The sequence below is a fragment of the Penicillium concentricum genome (assembly GCF_028827145.1).
Source record: "Penicillium concentricum strain IBT 3081 chromosome Unknown utg000001l_segment0_segment0, whole genome shotgun sequence".
Classification (NCBI taxonomy): domain Eukaryota; kingdom Fungi; phylum Ascomycota; class Eurotiomycetes; order Eurotiales; family Aspergillaceae; genus Penicillium; species Penicillium concentricum.
Genome location: NW_026622754.1, coordinates 7,818,737 through 7,837,998, shown reverse-complemented (window position 1 = coordinate 7,837,998; position 19,262 = coordinate 7,818,737). Strand labels below are relative to the sequence as shown.

Here is a 19,262-nt window from a genome sequence, read left to right as displayed (position 1 = left end):
CTCAGAAGGGACAATGCAAAACAAGACCATTACCGATCACAGATGCAGTTACACTCTGCTACAGGACAGATCTTATGCCGTTTAAACCAGTCGCTGGCATGATTTGCATGGAATCCATGGTTGCAATGGATACAAAATACCACGAATCGCCGCATCACCTCAGTCTCAGTGGGCTTGCGAGAACCTGTCTCGGCATCGGCAGCCATACTGGCGCGTGACATCGGGTCTGGTGAACCCAACCACAGGGTGCAGACGCCGCAGCGCGGCATATGTCGACCACAACGCGGACACAAAGTCCCAGACATGATTGGGGCTGCCAGTGGGTTCCCGGTGGTGGGATGAACAGTCTCAGCACTCTTAGTAGATGGGGAGAGCTGAGAGGAAGCATCGTGCTGAGTGAGCGGGTTCGTGCAGTAGTTACAGGTGAGGCTGACTTGCTGCGGTGGTGGCGGCACGAGTTTGCGACCATCCGCAGTCACAGCGAAACGACGAGAGCTAACGTCGAATCTGGCTCGCTCAAGTTGGAGTTTCCATGAGTTCATTTGCCGCCGGTAGGTCTCCCGCCAGGCCTCAAACTGGACAATGTGTGTTTGGTTGTTAATAAACCGTGGCACGGTATGGCTCATTGCTAGCACAGGTGTTTGGACATCATTGAATTTCCCAATATACGATTGGAACAGACCCATGGCCAAATGACCCAAGCCTGTGAGCACGACTCCTTCAATATTGCCTTGACGAATTGCTTGGCTTGTGGCATCCTTCAGATACTCAGTTAGTTCGTCATCTGGGAGCCAGCGTAGCGCGACCTCTACGCGATATTTAAGAGGTAGTGTGGTTTCCTTGATGACTGCATTCCAGTCGCCTTTGCTCACAAGGGCCAAGATCGCCCGAGCGTATGGATCGGTGAGCTCATTTGCGATTTCCGCACATGTTTCCTCCCAGTCTGTGTCATTATCGCCCTTGGAGGCACCGGCGATCGCCATAGCCAGTAATTTATGAGCTTGGGTGGGGTTGTTGCTTCGAAGCCCAAGGTAAGCCAGCTTAGGCTCATCTTGGAAGACAGCCAGTGCAGCAGCTTTAGTATGCTGGTCTTCACCAGATAAAGTTTTCACTGACTCCTCCAGCTCACGGTATGATTGCGCTGCACCACATAGACGAAGACAGAGTCGGCGATGATCGGGGTAAGCCGTATCGCAACCTTTTATCTCGGGGAGGTCCAACTGAATTGCCAAAGTTGCCACTGCATCCGTAATTGATTTAGCATCAGCCCTCTTAGCGCTGATACAACGTTGTTCAAACCCATTGCCTGTTCTTAGTCAGTGTTGAAAAATATTTGAAACCCAAGTGAAGAAACAAACCTAGGTCATTATTCCAAACATTGCTCACGCCTAGATAATTCATGTCCAAGCCATTGACAACCATTGACGGCCCAGAAGACTCAGTTCGAGCTCCTAGAAAATTTATTAGCCATGTGTTTGCGACACCAAGGAAGATGAAAAACTCACGTTCAGTCCAGCTCCAGAAATCCTGTAAAGCTTGATCATCAGAGGCCACCTTTCGGTTTCGAACCTCATCAAACAAATACCCCTCTTTGCACCGGGATTGGTTGATTGTAAATAGGGTGAGCGCTTCTTTAGCAGTAAGAGGAACACCCATTGCCCCAAGAGCCATGGCGCGCTCCCGGTTCTCATGGCTGGGGACAGGCTCGCAATCAGGATTCTTTGACACGAACAGCTGACCATTTGAGTTTGCCACATGCTCTTGCGAGGTCGAGCAAACGCGTGACCTGATGTTTCCGATTAGATCCGAGATGGGTGCAATATGCTCAGACAGTGGATGAATCGATCGCACATCTGAGTCACTCGACGAGATGCCACAGGCCAACACACTCCGTGAAGATAGATCAATTGGTGCGCACGGGGGTCGCGCGGTGATGATCTGGGGCTGTCCATTGCCGTCTAGCGCGATAGCACTTGGTTGAGGAGACAAGCTGAGATTCAGGGAATCAAATGAAACAATCCGGTCTTTCTCTTTGTAGCCACGAGTCGAATTATCAAAGGGTACGCAAACATCCCGCACGTGCTTGGTGTATACCGATTCTGGGTAATTTCTGGAAGATCCCTGACCAAGTGTCTCGTCTATCGAGGAGCGATACTCCTCCGGCAAGTAGTCCTTGGCAATGTCATAATTCTTGAAATGACCGGTGCTGGACAGCGCAGCGAGACTGCCTCTGTTCGTCCTTGAGAAGCGCAAGCTCCAGATGGACGACTTGGGATGAAAAACATTCTTGAGTTCCAAAGCAGGCGTCGCTTGACCTGACTCTGCGGCGCCGGCAGAAGAGCCCATTGATGGAGATGTCAGTCGAGATCCAACGCGACGGTCCCACACGCAGATGGTGCTTTCATTTGATGGAATGCAAGACGCAATATAGTTTTCATCAAGCCAATCAATAGCCAGGTTATGGACACACCGAGTGGGAAATTGTAAGGACGGATTGCCAGGTCCCTCTTAGATAAAATCAGCTCTGCTTTTGTAGATATGAGGCCAGGAAGGACAAACCTCTTAGATCATAGATCCGAACAAATTGGCCTTTGACACCAGTTACGATCGTATCAGGCTGGTCTCGGAAGAACTTGATACTGGTGATAGGCTCTGAGCTGGCGAGCTTCCGCAACGGCTCAGTAAATCCTTTACTTCCACCAGCAGGACTGAGTCGTTGGTTGACATCCCAAATGTTCAAGCAAAAGTCGTTCCGAACGCGATCGAGGCCCGATGCCACAAGACCGTGTGCACTAAACGCAACTGCATTACAGTACCGTTGGTTGCGAACTGGGAATGAAAGAGACTCCTTGGCATCCCCGTCGAGGCGTAGGATGGTGGCCTCCCCAGACGACTGACCCACGGCAATCAGGTTCTCATTTGAAGTAGACCAGTCGAATGCGCGAAAGCCAGGCACATTGGTTAGGGTGGAGAGAATTTCATGGCGTAGATTCTTGCCGTCAAACCCAGTCACCCTACACAGACGAAATGATTTCCCCGTGACGTCGACTGACAAGAAGCGTTGTTCAGTGGCCGACGAGGTCGGGGACCAGCGAATGGCGGACTCCATGCTGGCCCTTTTACTAAGCTCAATTCAATAATTGAATCACTGGCATGAGTAGACTCAGACTGCCTGATACACAAATTCAAGTGGACAATTGGAGTAAATCAAATCAATGCGATCTGAGAGGGCCGCGGTGATGGTGATCAACGAAGACGCTCATTGGTTGGCGCCAATCTGGGGACGGGCCGATAAATCCGCCGATATCTTTTTTCTTATCGTTTTTGCTGTAGCTTCGACCTTTTTTTCCCTTTCCTTTCCTGTTAGACCAACAATCATGTCTACAGACACTCGAAGCCACCGCGATCGGGAAGCCTCCTCAAAGAGGAAGACCCGGGATGGGTCAGAGGATGTCCCCCCGGCCCGCAAAAAGGTGCACCGCAAGGCAGACAAAGCAGATGAAGGTCAATTCGTGGACTTCGGCAGCAAAGGCGATGCATCAAAGCCTAAAGTGACCCGGAAATACAAGGACAAATTTGCCCCCAAACCTGAAAAGGAATACCCATCGATCAACGATCTCAAAAAGCGAATTCGCGATGTCAAACGACTACTCAACAAAATGGATCTGTCTGCCGATGCTCGCATCTTACAGGAACGTGCTCTCGCTGGATATGAGCAAGATCTTGCCGATGAAACTTTACGCAGAGAACGGTCATCATTGATCAAGAAATACCACTTCGTCCGATTCCTTGGTATGTGGCCCATAAGTCTGAATGGTCCTGGATTCTCGCTAACGTACTTTGTTTTTGAATAGACCGCAAAACTGCTACCAAGGAACTCAACCGACTTACTCGCCGTGAGAAGGAAGAAGATCTGGATTCGAAACAAAAGACTCGTCTTGCAGCAAAAATCCACACCTGCCAGGTGAACCTCAACTATGCGATTTACTATCCTCTCACCGAGAAATACATTTCAATCTACCCCAGCGGAAAACCTGATGCAACGGACCCAAAGTCAGAATTGCAAACGGACGAAACCAAATCCAATGACTCCAAGCCCCCGTTGTGGCCTGTCGTTGAGAAGTGTATGGAAGAAAAGACACTGGACCTTCTTCGTAATGGAAAGTTGCACATCAACGCCAATGGAGAGAAGATCCAAACTTTGTCCTCTGGCACAACTACATCTACAGATATCCAGAAGGAGAAGAGCAAGAAGAAAGAGACCAAGGCTGCTACCCAAAAGGACAAGCATGTTTCCAAAGATGACAAGAATAGCAGCAAGAAGGAGAAGCCTGCACGCAGTGAGCGGGCCTCCAAGAAAGACGAGGCATCAAAACAAGCCAATGCGGATGACCAAGATGATAGCGATGGTGGTTTCTTTGAGTAATCCATTCATAAGTTTGATGCAGATTTGGTTTATGTCTTATTTGTCTTGATATCCACACTAGCATTCTATACATTCTACTGCAATACAGTCAACTGTCACCCAATCTATTCAAAAAGCTCCACCAAATAATGACCGGGTTCTCCGCCTACATCCCTCAATGCCTGTGATGTATATGGACTGATTTGTGGCTTATCTAGGTTGTTGGGTGGAACACAACGAATCGTTCATTATGTATAGGGAAGGCCATTTATTATATATACGAATGATCATTCACTTTCACTTCACTACATAGTATGCACGAATTTACCTCATTGACACTTTCCTCTGCCTATCATTAACTCTATCTTCGAGCCTTTATATTGCTACTTCTGCTCTTCCCTACTATTGGAACCTTCATCGCATTGATCTAGCTCCAGAGTCAATGCTTCAGAGACATAATTTCATATTTACCATCTAAATCTACAACTGCGAACATCGAATCAACACCTACAACCTCTTTGCCGCCCATATATGACTCCACTCCCTTCTCTGTTCTACATCACAGTTATACCTCTTCACACATCCGGCGTCTCTGCATTGTTTCATAACATCTTTATCATATGCATATCTACTTCGCTTTGTACGTCTCTTTTCACAACTTGTTGAACGGGTAAGTTATCTTGCTGAACGGTCAACCACTTTGATACTTCAATCTCCGCTTCATATTTTCTTCATCTCTTGTATCTTACCGAAAACTGCGACTTCATGTTCATTGACTCCTATATCTATGGCCCAGACTTCTTCACACCTCGAACTTCCGCAACAACCCAAACTTACGTCAACCACCTTCTCTTCTCAAGGGAAAAGTGCATTCTTATCCTTATCACCGGCGGTCAGTCATACAGTCATACATCTACTCAATTAAGCCCCCATTGATCAATTGGAGAACTATGAGCCACGCTCTGTCTCAATATCATTTCGATCGACCAGATACACATCTAATCACTTGAGCTCTTAACTAACCGAACGCAGATTCTCAATTCAACTCAACAATCTCTTAACCGAGAACAAGCAAGATGTCTGCAACTAAAGCCAAAGAAGCTAGGATGGCTTGCAGTCCTTCAGAGGAAGCAAAATTCATCAAGCAGCAAAGGTTGCTTCGTGATCAGTGCACCACCGCTCTCGCAGATCACCTGAAGAAAAGCCCTGACGTTGTTTGGACGTCCGAAGATGAACAGGGAAAGCAAGCCGACACGGCAGAAGAAGGGGCTAAGCTCAAACTGGTCTTGGATGTTGAATTCAATGAAGAAACCGGCCAGCCAATCTTCCCTCCGGCAAACAACAGACTGTCAGATGAGCTGGTTTATCTGGTGACCAAGTTCGTGGGCTCCCGCGAACGAGCACGACGGTATCCATATGACTTCGACAGCATAGGCAATATCAACCCTCACCGCGTGTCTTCAGGACCTGCTCCAATTGTCTGGGCTCATGGTCTACCTTTCTTCCCGGTATACAAAGGTTATTACATACTCTGTGGACGCGCAAACGTCGAGTGCATTGGCTGGCTGCTCCGTGAGAAAACTAGAGATATCATGCAAGCGAACCCAATCTGGTCTATCGGCGCGGTCATTGCACCTGACTCTGCCGTGACTCTTCCTCACACCATCACGCGTCAGATGACACTGCACAACCCTCACGGCACTGAGAAAGATGCGAATTACAGGGGTAAGGCCGAGGCTCGCGATGTTGTGGCACATGAGCACCATCTCTGCGCAGTTTTTCCGAATCCGGATACTAATGAGATTGAGATCTGTCCGCTATGGAGAGCCTGGGGTTACAACGCTCGCTGTGGACCTATGAAAAGTGGCGTGAAACCAACTGTCATGCCAAAGGAGTTCTTCGCCAAGCATGGTATCAAAGATATCGACTATGCCTCTCTCGATAGAACATACGCCAACCAGATGCTGGAGGAGGATGAAGAGTCAGATGACAAAACAGACCCAGAGAGTGGTATTGAGGTTGAAAGCGGCGAAGTTGCTGTCAGCAGCAACCAGCCCGTCACGACTCAGTCTGCGTCCAAATTGGACATGGATATGGACATCGACTGCCCAGCGAAAGTTCCAGTGCAGGCTCCAAAACAAGCTCTAGAGCAGGCTGAAACGAGGGGTGCGGGAGAGGTCATGGAAGAGATCCCAAAAAAGGCCACTGAAACCGTCATGGAAAACGTCACCAAAGATCCCATCGAACAGGCCACGGAAATCGCCGCCTCGAACCCCAAGGAGAAGCAACATGTTGTGCCCAGCAGCATTGTGGAAACCGCGCTCGATTTGGGCATGAATATCGGGGATTCAGCCAGAGAGTCCATTGACAGCCCCGACACCGAGCAGATCAGCACTCCTGCTATCCCTTCTGTGGAGACCACGATCCAAGCACCTGCAATTGTCAAACCAACCGAGATCAAGCCGATGATGCAGCTTGAAATCGAGCAGGCAGCGACTGATACATCTGCTGAGAACACTTATACCACTGACCCGCTCAACGTGGCGCAAATCGTATCCGAGCAGCCCAGTACCAAGCAATTGGAGCATGCAGCAGCTTATGGCTTGTCGGAGGAGCTGAAGGTTGCTGAATATCATGCATCCCAGTCGGCGACTGATGAAACTGAGGTCGACAAGAAGACTGTCATCGATAAAAGTCTCGCACCAGAGAAAGTTCCTACGTGATATTGGGGGGAGTTCAAAACCGAAAACCCCAAAAAAATGTGAAAATGGATGAAAAACGAGATTAATTATTCCTTTATGGGATATCAGGAGGTGATATATCCCAGGGGCTGCTTTTATTATGGAAACCCAGGGTTTATGGCATTGGGGGATTGTGCCGTTGATCTTTGTGTTTCCTCTTGCGATGTTCTTGCTTTTTCTTTCTTGCCAGTGACACGCGGTTCACTGCGCTTTGTGCTTACAGTATTCTTAATGCTGGCATATGTGCCACGAAAGGAAGACTACTTGCTTTCTTTAATAATCTTGTCATTCAGGCTGTTACAAGATGCAAGATAATTAGGCATAGAAAGCTGCAATCAGGTCACATGGATGCATATATCCATGACTCGAGAACACTTGAAAGTAATTCAGAAGTCCCGTCCTATTCCTGCTCGTGATAATAGACAGGAACGAGCACCAAAAGGAGCTTTGAGTACTGGTCTAGGTTCTTGAACTGCACCCATATACTTTTGTCTTGAAGATATCAATTCGAAGTAAAGTGTCATAAGAGCAGCCTGAGAGGCGACATGGATTTCAGATTTGAAAAGCCCAAGAAAGACAAACTATAGAGTAAAAGAACCAATATAGCGCCATCTCGCCGGTGACCCTTCTAGATACGTATGCTAGAGCTAACATCTTGGTTTCGTAAAAGATGTGAACATATAAAAAGCTCATACGACATGTAGGAAGGAAAGCCCATTCTTGAAATTTGGCGCCGGAGCTAAAAATGAGGTGAATGGGGTAGATGTGACGATAGGCGGCAGAAAGATACAAAGAGAGAGAGAAAAAGGGCCAAAAACAAGTCAAACGCGAAAGAAATGTTGTATTGGGGATGTGTTGTCCCAGAAAAGAAAATCATATCGTGCGTAATTCATAGCAAATTGAAAATGATCATTGGATATGATCTTCAATTTCAAATGGACATCCATTTGAGATACCAGCGATCCTGCGCCAGCAGAGTCGAGCAGCGTCTTGCATCTAGCTCGTCCGGTGTTCCCAGAACACATGAATAGAAGAAAACGCCATACAACTCAAAAGCAATTCACCTCACATGACAGTACAGCTGCTACCGCTCTGGGCTCGCCTGCGTCTTCCGCCAAGAGCAGAGATAGCGCCTACACCGTAAGCATCGTTGTCGTCTTCGTCTGCATTGTACAGACGCTCAGCTTCGCGGGCACGACGCCGACGTCGGCGAGCACCAGCACCAGCGGCGCCAGCCTCCTCGGTGGCGACCATGTAGTCGGCCCATTTCCGGTCCAGCCGGGATGCAGAAGCGAGATCGCCGCGAAGGACACGTTTTGTGTGTTCATCGGCGGTCATCTGCCAGCCGTAGAAACATTTGAGTTGAATGATTTCATTGGGATAGGTTGGGGCTGGCGAGGGCGAAGGTGAGGAGGCTGGAGTGACGAAAGTACTTGTCGCCGGGGAGGAGTCGGAGTCTGATGTTTGTGTCACCGTCACCACTGTTGAAACGGGCTTGCGGGAGGCACGTGGGATGTATGCATTGCTGGAGAGAACTTCCCTGACCCCTGCCCAAGTGACGTTGGCACAGTCGAATATCATGAGCCGCAGTCCGACTTGGGGAAGATCGTCGCTGTACCCGCGGCGGCGAATGCGGAAGCTGGCTTCCATCAGGGTCAGATCTGAAACTCTGGTGTTGTCCATTTCGACGGATCGGAGTTTCGGACAGCTCTTCATCACTTGAAGCATTCCTGTGTCGCTGAGACTCTCACAGAAGCTGATGTTCAAGTGTTCCAAGTGTTGGGCACATGGGGATTTAGCCAGCTCCACCAGGGTGCTGTTTGTCAAGTTCTCCAAATCCTCCAGTTCCAAATGCGACAGGTTTGGCGTCGTGCGGATGACGTCCATGACGGATTCATCGGTCAGATCGGAGCACTGAGAAATCTGCAGGCCCTCCAAATCCGGAACGTTGTAGGCTAGGCTTTTGAATCCATCGTCGCTCACTTCAGGGCAATGGTGCAAGTCCAAATGACGGAATCTTCGAGGTGGAACGATAGGCCGATCGGTTAAGATATCCATATCGGGGTTCTCGCCATGGATCAGAATCTTCAGGCTGTGATCGGTCAGGTCGGTACGACTCATGATCAAGCGATCCAAAGTATTGCGCTCGAACAAAGCCAGAGTGAACTTCTCATCTTTGAATCCACGGATTTCGCTGGCCCGAAGATCCTTCAACCGTTCACAGGACTGGACAATTCGAAGAAGACCGGTGGTATCAACGTTATTGCACCAAGAAACATTCAATGTCTCAAGTTGCGGACAAGACCGTGCAATGACCTTCATGGCCGAGTTTGTGACACTCGACAGACCCGAGAGGTTGATGTATTCCAAGCGGGGATTACGAAGGAGGAAAGAGTAGATGGATGCCCTGTCTATGCGACAACCCTCGAGCGAAAAGTTGACGACATTCCGACACAGATCCGAGATGCGTTCTCCGTCCGTAGACCATTTCTCACGCATCTGAATGCAGCCTCTGAGATTGAGGTCCCGGACAAACGGACCACCGGAAGTGATAAGCTTGACCAAAATATCGCTCGAAATCTTAGAGTAGTACTCGGTCGCATCAACCTTGGACCATAGTTGTCCATCGTAGCACATCTCATTCCATGCTTTGGATACAGCAGAGCAGCGAACAATTTCCTGCGGGGTGAGGTGCTGGAAGATCTCCATCTTAATCTCTCGTGGCATATCGCCCCAAAAATCAAGAGATCTGGTCGGCTGGGTTTCTGGAACGACCTCCTCCACCTTTACTCCCACCGGTGTCGCGGTGCGTGGCGACCCATTTGATGCTGGCCTCACATCAAAGGGCAAAGGCACGGTGCGAGGTGTAGTGAAACCAGGGCCATCAGTCTCCATCAAACGGATGCGAGCGTTTGTACCGTGGGGCTCGCCGGGAGAACTAGAACAACCGGGAGTAGCAGGCCGGGGATTTAGACCGCCATAGAGCTGGGAGGAACTTCCATTGCCTAGACAAGGCGAGTATGAAGTCGTCGATAACGAAACACAAGAGAGAGAAGCCTTATTGTCTCGGCGGTAGCTCGTTGTTGATGAGGAACGGCCGCGTCTGGTCAGCGTCGGGCTGGAGGACATTCGTTGGAGACTCTGAAGTAGCTTCTGACGACCTTTGAGTTTCGGCGGTTGCTCTAATGGGATCTGGCCTGCCGAATTGGTCGGGCTGTTCGGAGAGATACTCCCCGGAGAGGGCAGGATCTCATCGGATAGTTGGGATGCCATCCTGGTGACTTGGTTCAGTCTGTAGCACGGGTTCTCTGGGCCACTCCTATCTTTTCACGTCTTCCGGAGGGTGTTCCGGGGTGGTGTTCGGTATGTTACGGAGTATCGCAGGCTTCAACGGAGGATAACGACGGAGGAAAGTGAAAACGGATAAAGCGACGGGCGCGCAGTCACCGAAAGGTCTTAGACAAGCATAGTGCTATACCTCGATCGGTCTTTTTGGATATCAGCTCGAGGAAGAGAAAAGGAAGTGATCGAAATGGGAGTGGGGAAAAATCACGTTGTCTGTATTGTTTCGGGGCCCACGGCCAAAGAACCGTGGAACAGGGCTCTTTACGGCACTATGCCGAGTGACGTACAAACGAACCGAGAGAGCCGAATAGAGGTAAAAGTTGAAGGGAGGGAGAGATATGCAAAAGGAAAGCAGAAATAGGGGAATGTAGGGGAATGCGATACATCTACTAAACCTGGTCCGAACATCACATAGTAGGTTGTACTACCCCCCTCTACGTTATCTGCTTATCGCTCCCCACCTATTACCTCGCCCTATACTAGGTATGCTAGGATATACAAGTTTAAATGTTTTCTATTTGATAAATCTAAGTAAATCAGAATAAATGTAAAACTCGAGACTGTATCTGATACGGTGTCCTGGCACAGACCGTCTGATGTGAGACCAAAGCCCTCGGCTGACGACGCCTTAAACGCGACTGATTCAACGCCTCTCAACCCACTCCGATCCAGGGACACCTCCGAGACGAGTTTCCGAGGTTCCTGAGAAAGCCGTTTGATCCCATTTTTGCCTCTTTTGGACTTCGCTGGTGGGGCATTTGTGGGGGAAAAAAGTAAACCGTGGTATAATGACAAAATAACCATGGATTGAAATATCTTAACCATGGATGTCTTCTCAAATTTTGAACTTTTGAATTTTGAATTTGTAGATTTTTTTTTTTGGTGTTCCAAGGCATCAAAGAGTATCAGTATGATACTTCAGTAACAAATTGGAGTCCAACACTTCATATGAAGTGGGGAGATTCGCCCCATGATAACCCGGACAAAGCCACAGCTAGACTGGGTTTTGCCAAGGACTACAAAGGCCCATGCTAAATATTCCCCCGCAGTTCAAAGTCGTACGTTGTATATAGGGTCTCTAGGTCACATATGCAAAGGTATCGCAAAATCAAATGCCAGGGGATAAAATAAACCCCAGAAAAAAAAAAGAAATGCATTGATGTTCATAATCATCATCAAGGCCCTAAGGGAAGTTAGAAGAACACACCCCGAAATGATACCCAGTTTCCCCGGAAAATTCTGCATCCATCATCAAAACGTAACTTTGTGGGGTATCGCGTTATTTTTGTTTTTTCAATAAGTAAAAGGCGAAGGGAGATGGTATGAGAGAGGATTCAAGCCCCCACCATCCAGGGGTGCTCAAGGACTTCAGTAATGGTAAGTCGGTTGTCAACGTCGCGATCGAGCATCGTGCGGATAAGGTCAATGCAATCTTCCGAGAAAGGAAGGAAGGGAATTCGGAGGGGGTGGTCAAGGATCTCATCGACGTTGTAGAATGGGTTCTCTTTGTAGACGATCGTATAAAGGAGAATGCCCAGAGCCCAGATGTCCTGTTCCTTGCCTCGATACGACCGGCCCTGTAAGACCTCGGGCGCGGCATAATCTAATACAGTCAGCATCGTACCCCCTCGCTCAGACAAAGGAAACTTACCAATCGTTCCCACAAAGACATCAAACGGCCCATTCTTGATGTAGGCCGCACTCCCAAAGTCGATCAACTTGATCCGTCCCTCTCCATCGAGAACCACATTCTCATCCTTGATGTCACGATGTACCACCAGTGCTTTGGTGTGTAAATGATTAACGGCACTCGCGACCTGTTTGAAGATGTTTCGGCACTCCGACTCATCCATGTTGGCTTTGAGTTCGATATAATCGAACAGGTCCATTCCCGGAAGCCCGTGAGGAGTCATTTCAATGTAATAATTGATATCGTCTTCAAAGAAGCCTTCCATCTCCACAATGTTAGGGTGCTTGAGCCCATCCCGTCGCAGGAAGTCCAGAACATGGATCTCTAGTGGCACAGTACCCAGTCGCCGATCACGAGTCCACGTATCAACTAGGATCCGCTTTTTGGTGACAAACTTCAACACCATCTTCTTGTTAGGCTGCTTTTTCAAACGTGCCAGTTTGACTTGGCCGTAAGCGCCTTGTCCCATCTCCTCGAGAATCACGTAGTCATTGATCGTTCGTTTGGCCGGAGGGTCGTTCTTCGCATTGGCAGCTGAAACTTGAGGAACGGGCTGTACGGGACGGGTGGTAAGCGGCTCGGAAGCAGCCTCACTGAGTTGTTGGCTAAGCGTTGATGTCGGAGTTTGGATCTCCACGGAAGTCTGGCGATTTTCCGTAATCTGAGTATCAGCGCCGGCATCTAACGGGCGGTCTATTTCAGGGTCATGTGTGGGTGAGGTAGGCTTAGAACTTGGCACAGATGACGGCGAAAGGCCAGCAGCGGGTCCAGTAGCGTGGAGCTGTCTCGAGTAGGTTATCCACAAAGCATAGACCAACTCTGTGACTGCGATGGTATCGTCACTGTCATCAGAGTCGCTGCTGCGACTGCTGCTTTTCTCGGTCTTGTCCTTTGAGAAGAAGGTGCCGCTCTTAACCACGCGCAGTTGAATATCCACAACAATGGTCGAGCCATCTCGATGCTTGGCGAGCAAGCCACTTGGCTCTGTAAACACAGAGGCGGCGTTTGCTTTTCCGTCGCGGAGTATGGAAAGTGTCCGTGCCCGTCGGAAGCTGTGTTCGGGTATGACAATACCATCAACCAGTGGCACATTGTCCTCCTCGGTTAAAACGTCTAGAATCTCATCGAAATCGGGTACAAGTTCAGTGAAGTGGAGTCCCTCTGGTCTTTCTTGACCGAATAGGACCGAAGAGAACACAGAGTTCGAGCTGATCACGTTCAATGACGAGGACGAGAGCACCATCATGCCTGCGACGTGAGGAAAGCTGGAGACCTGGAGAGTATGGTCTCCTTCTCCCTTGGCGACGGCGACAGGAATACAAACGCCAGCAGCGGTGCGGGCGGCAAAGTGCTTCAACTCTAAAATTTTGGCCAATCCCTTCCCGGGGGATGTCTCAAGAGATTCCGATGGCAAACAGGGTAGAAGGTCGGTGATTGACTGGCCTGTTTGAACGACAGACGGGCCCCAGATCTTTTCAACTTCACCTTTAGCACTCACGACGTTCCATAAATCGTCGCACTGGATGGAGGCAATATTCTCTGTAATCTCCTCCAGGACCCAGATCAGGCCACCACGTTTTTCCATAACCCAGACGCTAGCAGATCCGCGTGATCCGTTGCGCTTCTGAATCGGGACCACATCACCGCACAGCAAGACTCCGCGTGACTTATTGGCCGGGTGGTTGTTGTTCCGGAGATTTCTCGTGCTGGAGCCATATCCGTCATCAGTCTGCGCTCTCCGGGACTTTTCTCGTGAAGATGGTTTGTTGAGAAGCTGTGCTGTCACTCCATTCCCAAGACCTCGGAACTTGGGATTGACGGCGGAAATGTTAGCTCTTTCGGGCTGAAGTGGCATGCGGGCGGCGGCATCAGTGCTTGGATCTCGAAGTTTGGCTTTGAGCCATTCCCGGTGCTCCTTCTGTACAACCTCCAGGATGCTGAGATGGCGAACTTCGGACTGAAGAACACCAAATATGAGACATGAAAGATCATTAGCAGCCAGAATGGTCCATGGTGCCTGGGCTTCGGTCCTGAACACGGCCTGGGAAGCCGGGGTCCATTTGTTGCTATGAGCGTGGAGGACGGGGATCTGGAATCCCAATCCAGCAGTCGAGGAGCCAAGCGAGGCGAAAGGATCCGTGGAAGAGGTGTATGGTTGTGCTAGAGTTTCCATCAGCTTGCTCCTGAGAGAGACAGAGCACAGGTCCGTGTATGTACGTTTTAAGCTTACGCGCCTGGACGTAGGTGCAGAGACCAGGTCCCTCCTTTGGTTGGTGATACGATCGCTGGGCATCGGACTCAACAATTGGGAGCTGTCAGAGGGATGTGAGCCCAATAGGGTGGAATCCTGGGCTCCGTCTCGGGTGCTGACCGGAGAGGAACTACCATCTGAGAAGGCCTTCTCAAAGATATTGTCGCGATTGATCTCTGCGGGTCCTGTGATGGGTCCACGACCATGGATTTGGTTTTCCTGGGTCTCGAGCATATTTGCTCGGGCCAAAAGCTCCATCATACCTTGCATCTCTGTGTCCCCGCTGGCGTTTGCTTGTGCGTTGGCGATCCCGGCATTGCTTGCGGCCCATCCCATCCGGTCGCGCATGAAATCAATAGACCTCTTGAGGATGTTTTGACGGGTGTGGAGGAATTCCTCGGACTGTTGAGCAAAGGAAAAGGAATGTAGCGACTCCAGTGGAAACCGGTGTAGGTCTTCTAGATCCGTGAAACTTCGGCTCGCCAAATTACCGGTGTGAGCTCGAGATGAGGATCGAGATCGGGGAGAAGGGGCGGGGCGCTGGCCAGCCATGGGAGCTAGCGATAGCGATGAGGAAGACATATTTGGAAGGGTCAATACTCGCGAGGGCTGGTTTTGGCGTATACGATCCAGCCCAGTTGGACCAAGTCCATGGTCGTTCTCGAATAACGGAGATCTGTTGAAACACAGCTGTTAGTGCTCCGTTGAAAAGTAGAAAGAATGTTGTCACTGACCTGGAGAGAGGGTCATATCCCGAAGAAACACTGTCCGCCGAGCTTCTGAGGTGATCTGTCTGTAAAGAAAGTGTGTCCAGTCCGGACTCAGATTCGGGCGACTCAGAGAGGGGTCCTAACGGCGACGAAAGAGGACTCGGCTCGCCTACGTTTGGTCAGCGCGATTCACCTAGCTGATAATCGACTCAATCGGCGCGTCTCTCGAAGTTTCCATTCCACGGGCCTTTCAAGAAAAATGTGATGTTATCGAATGATCAGACGGTTCGTCTCCGCGTGTCAGATGCATCTCCGAGCATGTGCTAGCGCGTGACCGTAATTTCTGGGAAGAAACTCGAGTCGCGCCCTGTTTGCTCCAACCCGTTTCTTTTCCGGTGCTCGATGAGTCGTAAGCTCAATGTGAGTATATTGTACGTAGCAAGGTAACCTGTTTCCCCTCACCTCCACTAGTTCTTCAAGGCCCATGGAATGTGAAACAAGGACTGAACGATCAACATAAAAAAGCATGTGCGCCCAACTGACCATCATTGTTGTATGCCGACCCCATCCCCGAGGTCTCTCTTCTCTCTTTTTGGTTTTTGTTATCTTTTTTTTAAAAAAATTTAGATGATCAGATGGGAGACAAGAAAAAAAAACGAGGCTCAATCGAGGCGAGCACTCGTGAATGTATCCGGGGTATGCGACATGTATGGGCGGAACGGTCATTCGCAACTGTGACGGGGGTAGGGCGGGCAGCTGCCTCGTAGGGTCTCAGGCGGCATATGTGGCGTCGCAGCTGAGCACACAAAGAGTGAAGAGACAAGCAGATGTCTTCGTAAAAGATTCAAGGGGGAAAAAGAAAAGGACAGCGGGGGAGAGAGAGAGAGAGAGTGGGGAGAGGAAAATGCAGAGGAAAAAGGGAAATGGGTCCCCCCTTCGTGATGTAATAGCCCAATTACTCTTTATATTATATGGGCTTTTATATGTCTTTTTGATCCATTTTCCTATCAAAACAAAAACATAACACTTTCATTTGGAACAGCTGATTTGTCTTTAGATCGGCTGATCGACATTGTTTCTATCCCATGTGGCGGCGAAGTTTACCGCTGTGTTGAACTACGGAGATCTATATATAAGATAGATTATATCTTAAAACAGAGTCAACTCTCTCTTGATACTTGAAAAACACACGTTTCTCGGCGATTTCTTACCCCGCTTCAAATGGATGTCATGGCCAGGTTATTTCCCGAAGCCTTGAAATGATGCAAAGTGGCTTTCTCAATAGATCCGAGCGCCTGGGGCCTTAACCCCTTTTGGTTACTTACATGCACTTTCTATGAAAGTTGACAAAAAGGTAGTTGAGGAAAATGGGACTAGCTGCCAAATGCCTGTGGATGCAAGTGATGCAAGTCAAGTGAAAATGATAATGCCTGGGAGATAATAAGTGGGACTAGCTTTGACCCGTTATGTATCTCCAATGCATACGCAAGCAGTGACATGGGCGGGAAATATCATGGGTCGGTCCCTGACAGGTCCCGAGAGCCCCGAAGGCTGTGTAGCGCCAATTCACTGTGCCCAGAATCCGTCCCTGGATTGTCATCTCCGCTCGACCTGAAGGCATTGGGCTTCCCTCGTTGATCTAGTTGTCGAGTCTGCTCCGGCGGCGGCGAAGTCGAGCTGACAAAGCCCGACAGGTTCCGCCCACCGCCAAGCATCCATGAGAATCCCGAATCCGTCATAGAAGGTCGCACAGTTGATCGTGAGGGTATTGCCCGCGAACCTTGGGTTTTTCTGTCACTGTTCGTCCGCCTTGCCGTCGATAGCACATCGGCTCCACTCTCGGCTTTCGGCCCGGTATCCGCGTTGGGACTTATTGTTCGTGATTGACCTTGGTTTGCCACCATGTTGCCTTCTGCTTTGCTCATTGATGTCTCTGTCTCTTGGGGTTCGTCCAGTTGGTTCAATTCACCGTCTACACGGGGGTCAAGAGGGGGATCTACTGGGATGGAAGAATCTCCGAGGCAGACCTGGACACTCTCAGCTTTGACCAGGGCCTGCTTCACTGCGCTGTTCGTATCAGAATCGAGGTCCTTGATATTTGCCAGCTGCGAGCCAAGATCGTTCAGTGCCTCGCGTAACATCGTCGCCAAAGCTTGGTTCCTTTCCTCAAGTAGATTGATCTTCGTTTCCAGTCTAGCTGAGGCCGCCGTTCCCATGGGCTGGATGTCCGATGCTGATGCAGCGGAAACAGGCCTCGAAAATCCAGGACGCATATTTGCTTCATAATGCATTGTCTGCATATTTTTCCGAGCTTCTGTCACGGCACCTCGAACAGCTTTGGCTACGCCCCAGGCCTCTGTCCGGCGTTGGATTCCCTGGGAGACGTCTTGGAAAAGAGACTCGAGGCTGTTGGGGCTATTTCGGGCTGGTGATCCTGGAGATTGGTTTCTTTCACTGCGTTTCTTAAAGTCTTCCCAAAGAAAAGCCTTCCTCGTGGGCCATGTGCCAGGGTGGTTGCGAATTTTGGAGTCCGGCGGTCTGCCTGAATATTTGGATATGATGAAACTGCCTCGATCGGCGGTAGGATTCTGTTCCAAATAGAGGGCATCATGTACAAAGGTTTGAGGTGTGTGTGGTTTGGGCGAAGGGTAACGAAGTAATAATGTTAAGGCGGTTGTATAGTCGGCCGTGAGCACTAGATGATGTATGTCAGCAAAAATGAGATATGGGAGATTGAGCAGGTCAACCAACATTGCCAACGGATTCTAAGCAGCATTGCAATGCACGTGAAATCAACAAGATCAGACCGTAGCCCATGCGCAAACAGTAGATCCCACATCATTAGGACATCGTCAAATGGAAATTCTCGCCCAAACAGAAGGCGCATCCAGCGGCTTTTGAGTGAGTTAGCAAATAATGAAATGCATGGGTATCCATCTGGAAGCGGCTTACGTTAGGAAAATTTGCGGTAATACGTCCACAGCTTCCAGGTGCTCAGCGAGCTCATGATCGATAATCGCCAAAGCTTCCTTATGGAGATAGTGACACCGATCAACTATCGGAATGACATCCATCTGGCCATTTGCCGACCGTGTCTCGCCGTGTTCATAGTATATGCGGGCCGTCTGCATGACAGAGAGAAACAGCGTAAATGAATCATGTTCCACGAATTGTGCATCAAGAAGCTTTAGCATCAAGCCCTCACTTTTGTCCTTGTTCGCATCCGGTCCTCCGGAGTGTGGCTTCACCGAGTCTCGATCTACTGCCCAGAGAATAGGCGCGAGTAATTCGTGCATTCCTTGTCTATACCCGACGTCTGGATTGAGCTTCGAGTAGACAAACAGGATGTCAGTCAATTTGGATTTCGTGTCGGGCTCTTGGAAAAAGAAGTTTTCCTGCAAGCATCGATCGACATCTTGCAGAATCTCGGTACGCAGCGTCTCATCGTGTCGGAGTGTTTGCCAAGGGGACTGGTTGTTCCAGCAAGATTTAGTTAGATAAGGGGATTCTTTCAAGTTGGGCGAAGCACAGCGAGAGGGTCACATACCTGCTCATCGTCCGCCAGCGGATCAACAGTCGACTCTAAATCGTCCGGGTGTTCGATGTATTTCAAGAAATGATCTCGTAGCGCACGGTAGGCATCCCGGGATTCGTCGAGCTTAGACGCCCATTCAGTTTTATCCAACCCGTCGAAGAGTAAAAATGCCTGTATGAAGCATAAGCATATATCTCCATTTCACGTTTTCCAAGGCTACAGAACCTTCCAGCAAACCGACCTCAGTCCGTCATTGCACAAGTTTCCTCCTTGCTCGGATTGTAACGCTGCTCGGAGGTCGGAAGGTGTGTCGTTGTCGGAGAACAGGACGTCCCATCTCTTCCTGTGAGGGTTAGTATAATTGAAAGTATACGGACAATTAATAAAGGGGGAAATACTTGGTCTCCTCAATGGTTCTCATTGTTGATGACGGGGAGAAGCTAGGAAGATGAGGGGGAATGCGGGCGATAGTAGACCGCCCGTGCCTTATCTCGCGCTGTGACTTGGCCATTGCGACATTCCATTATACTCTTGATTTCGGATTGGGAACTCTGCATATCAAAAGCGAGATAGATTACGCTTGAC

At 49.5% G+C, this 19,262-nt stretch overlaps 6 protein-coding genes across 6 annotated transcripts; 2 read left to right on the top strand and 4 right to left on the bottom strand.

Moving 5' to 3' along the window:
• Positions 1 to 29: 29 nt before the first annotated feature.
• N7517_003018 (uncharacterized protein) lies at positions 30 to 3,109 on the bottom strand (the record flags this gene model as incomplete). The annotated part of the gene is made up of 4 exons (XM_056720748.1): positions 30 to 1,306; positions 1,359 to 1,451; positions 1,506 to 2,507; positions 2,560 to 3,109. 4 exons carry the CDS (start codon positions 3,107 to 3,109, stop codon positions 30 to 32), a joined length of 2,922 nt encoding a protein of 973 aa, XP_056584883.1.
• A 268-nt stretch (positions 3,110 to 3,377) lies between these two features.
• Positions 3,378 to 4,426, top strand: N7517_003017 (Efg1 domain-containing protein; the record flags this gene model as incomplete). Its single annotated transcript, XM_056720747.1, has 2 exons — positions 3,378 to 3,792; positions 3,855 to 4,426. 2 exons carry the CDS (start codon positions 3,378 to 3,380, stop codon positions 4,424 to 4,426), a joined length of 987 nt encoding a protein of 328 aa, XP_056584882.1.
• Positions 4,427 to 5,481: 1,055 nt separating this feature from the next.
• N7517_003016 (uncharacterized protein) lies at positions 5,482 to 7,128 on the top strand (the record flags this gene model as incomplete). Its single annotated transcript, XM_056720746.1, has 1 exon — positions 5,482 to 7,128. One exon carries the CDS (start codon positions 5,482 to 5,484, stop codon positions 7,126 to 7,128), a length of 1,647 nt encoding a protein of 548 aa, XP_056584881.1.
• A 1,083-nt stretch (positions 7,129 to 8,211) lies between these two features.
• N7517_003015 (F-box domain protein) lies at positions 8,212 to 10,419 on the bottom strand (the record flags this gene model as incomplete). The annotated part of the gene is made up of 1 exon (XM_056720745.1): positions 8,212 to 10,419. The coding sequence occupies one exon, from the start codon at positions 10,417 to 10,419 to the stop codon at positions 8,212 to 8,214; it is 2,208 nt and encodes a 735-aa protein (XP_056584880.1).
• Positions 10,420 to 11,825: 1,406 nt separating this feature from the next.
• N7517_003014 (serine/threonine-protein kinase) lies at positions 11,826 to 15,710 on the bottom strand (the record flags this gene model as incomplete). Its single annotated transcript, XM_056720744.1, has 4 exons — positions 11,826 to 12,094; positions 12,143 to 15,108; positions 15,167 to 15,311; positions 15,686 to 15,710. The coding sequence occupies 4 exons, from the start codon at positions 15,708 to 15,710 to the stop codon at positions 11,826 to 11,828; spliced, it is 3,405 nt and encodes a 1,134-aa protein (XP_056584879.1).
• Positions 15,711 to 16,653: 943 nt separating this feature from the next.
• N7517_003013 (GTPase-activating protein GYP6) lies at positions 16,654 to 19,098 on the bottom strand (the record flags this gene model as incomplete). Its single annotated transcript, XM_056720743.1, has 6 exons — positions 16,654 to 17,837; positions 17,894 to 18,036; positions 18,095 to 18,612; positions 18,690 to 18,848; positions 18,903 to 19,020; positions 19,076 to 19,098. 6 exons carry the CDS (start codon positions 19,096 to 19,098, stop codon positions 16,654 to 16,656), a joined length of 2,145 nt encoding a protein of 714 aa, XP_056584878.1.
• Between the last annotated feature and the right edge of the window lie 164 nt (positions 19,099 to 19,262).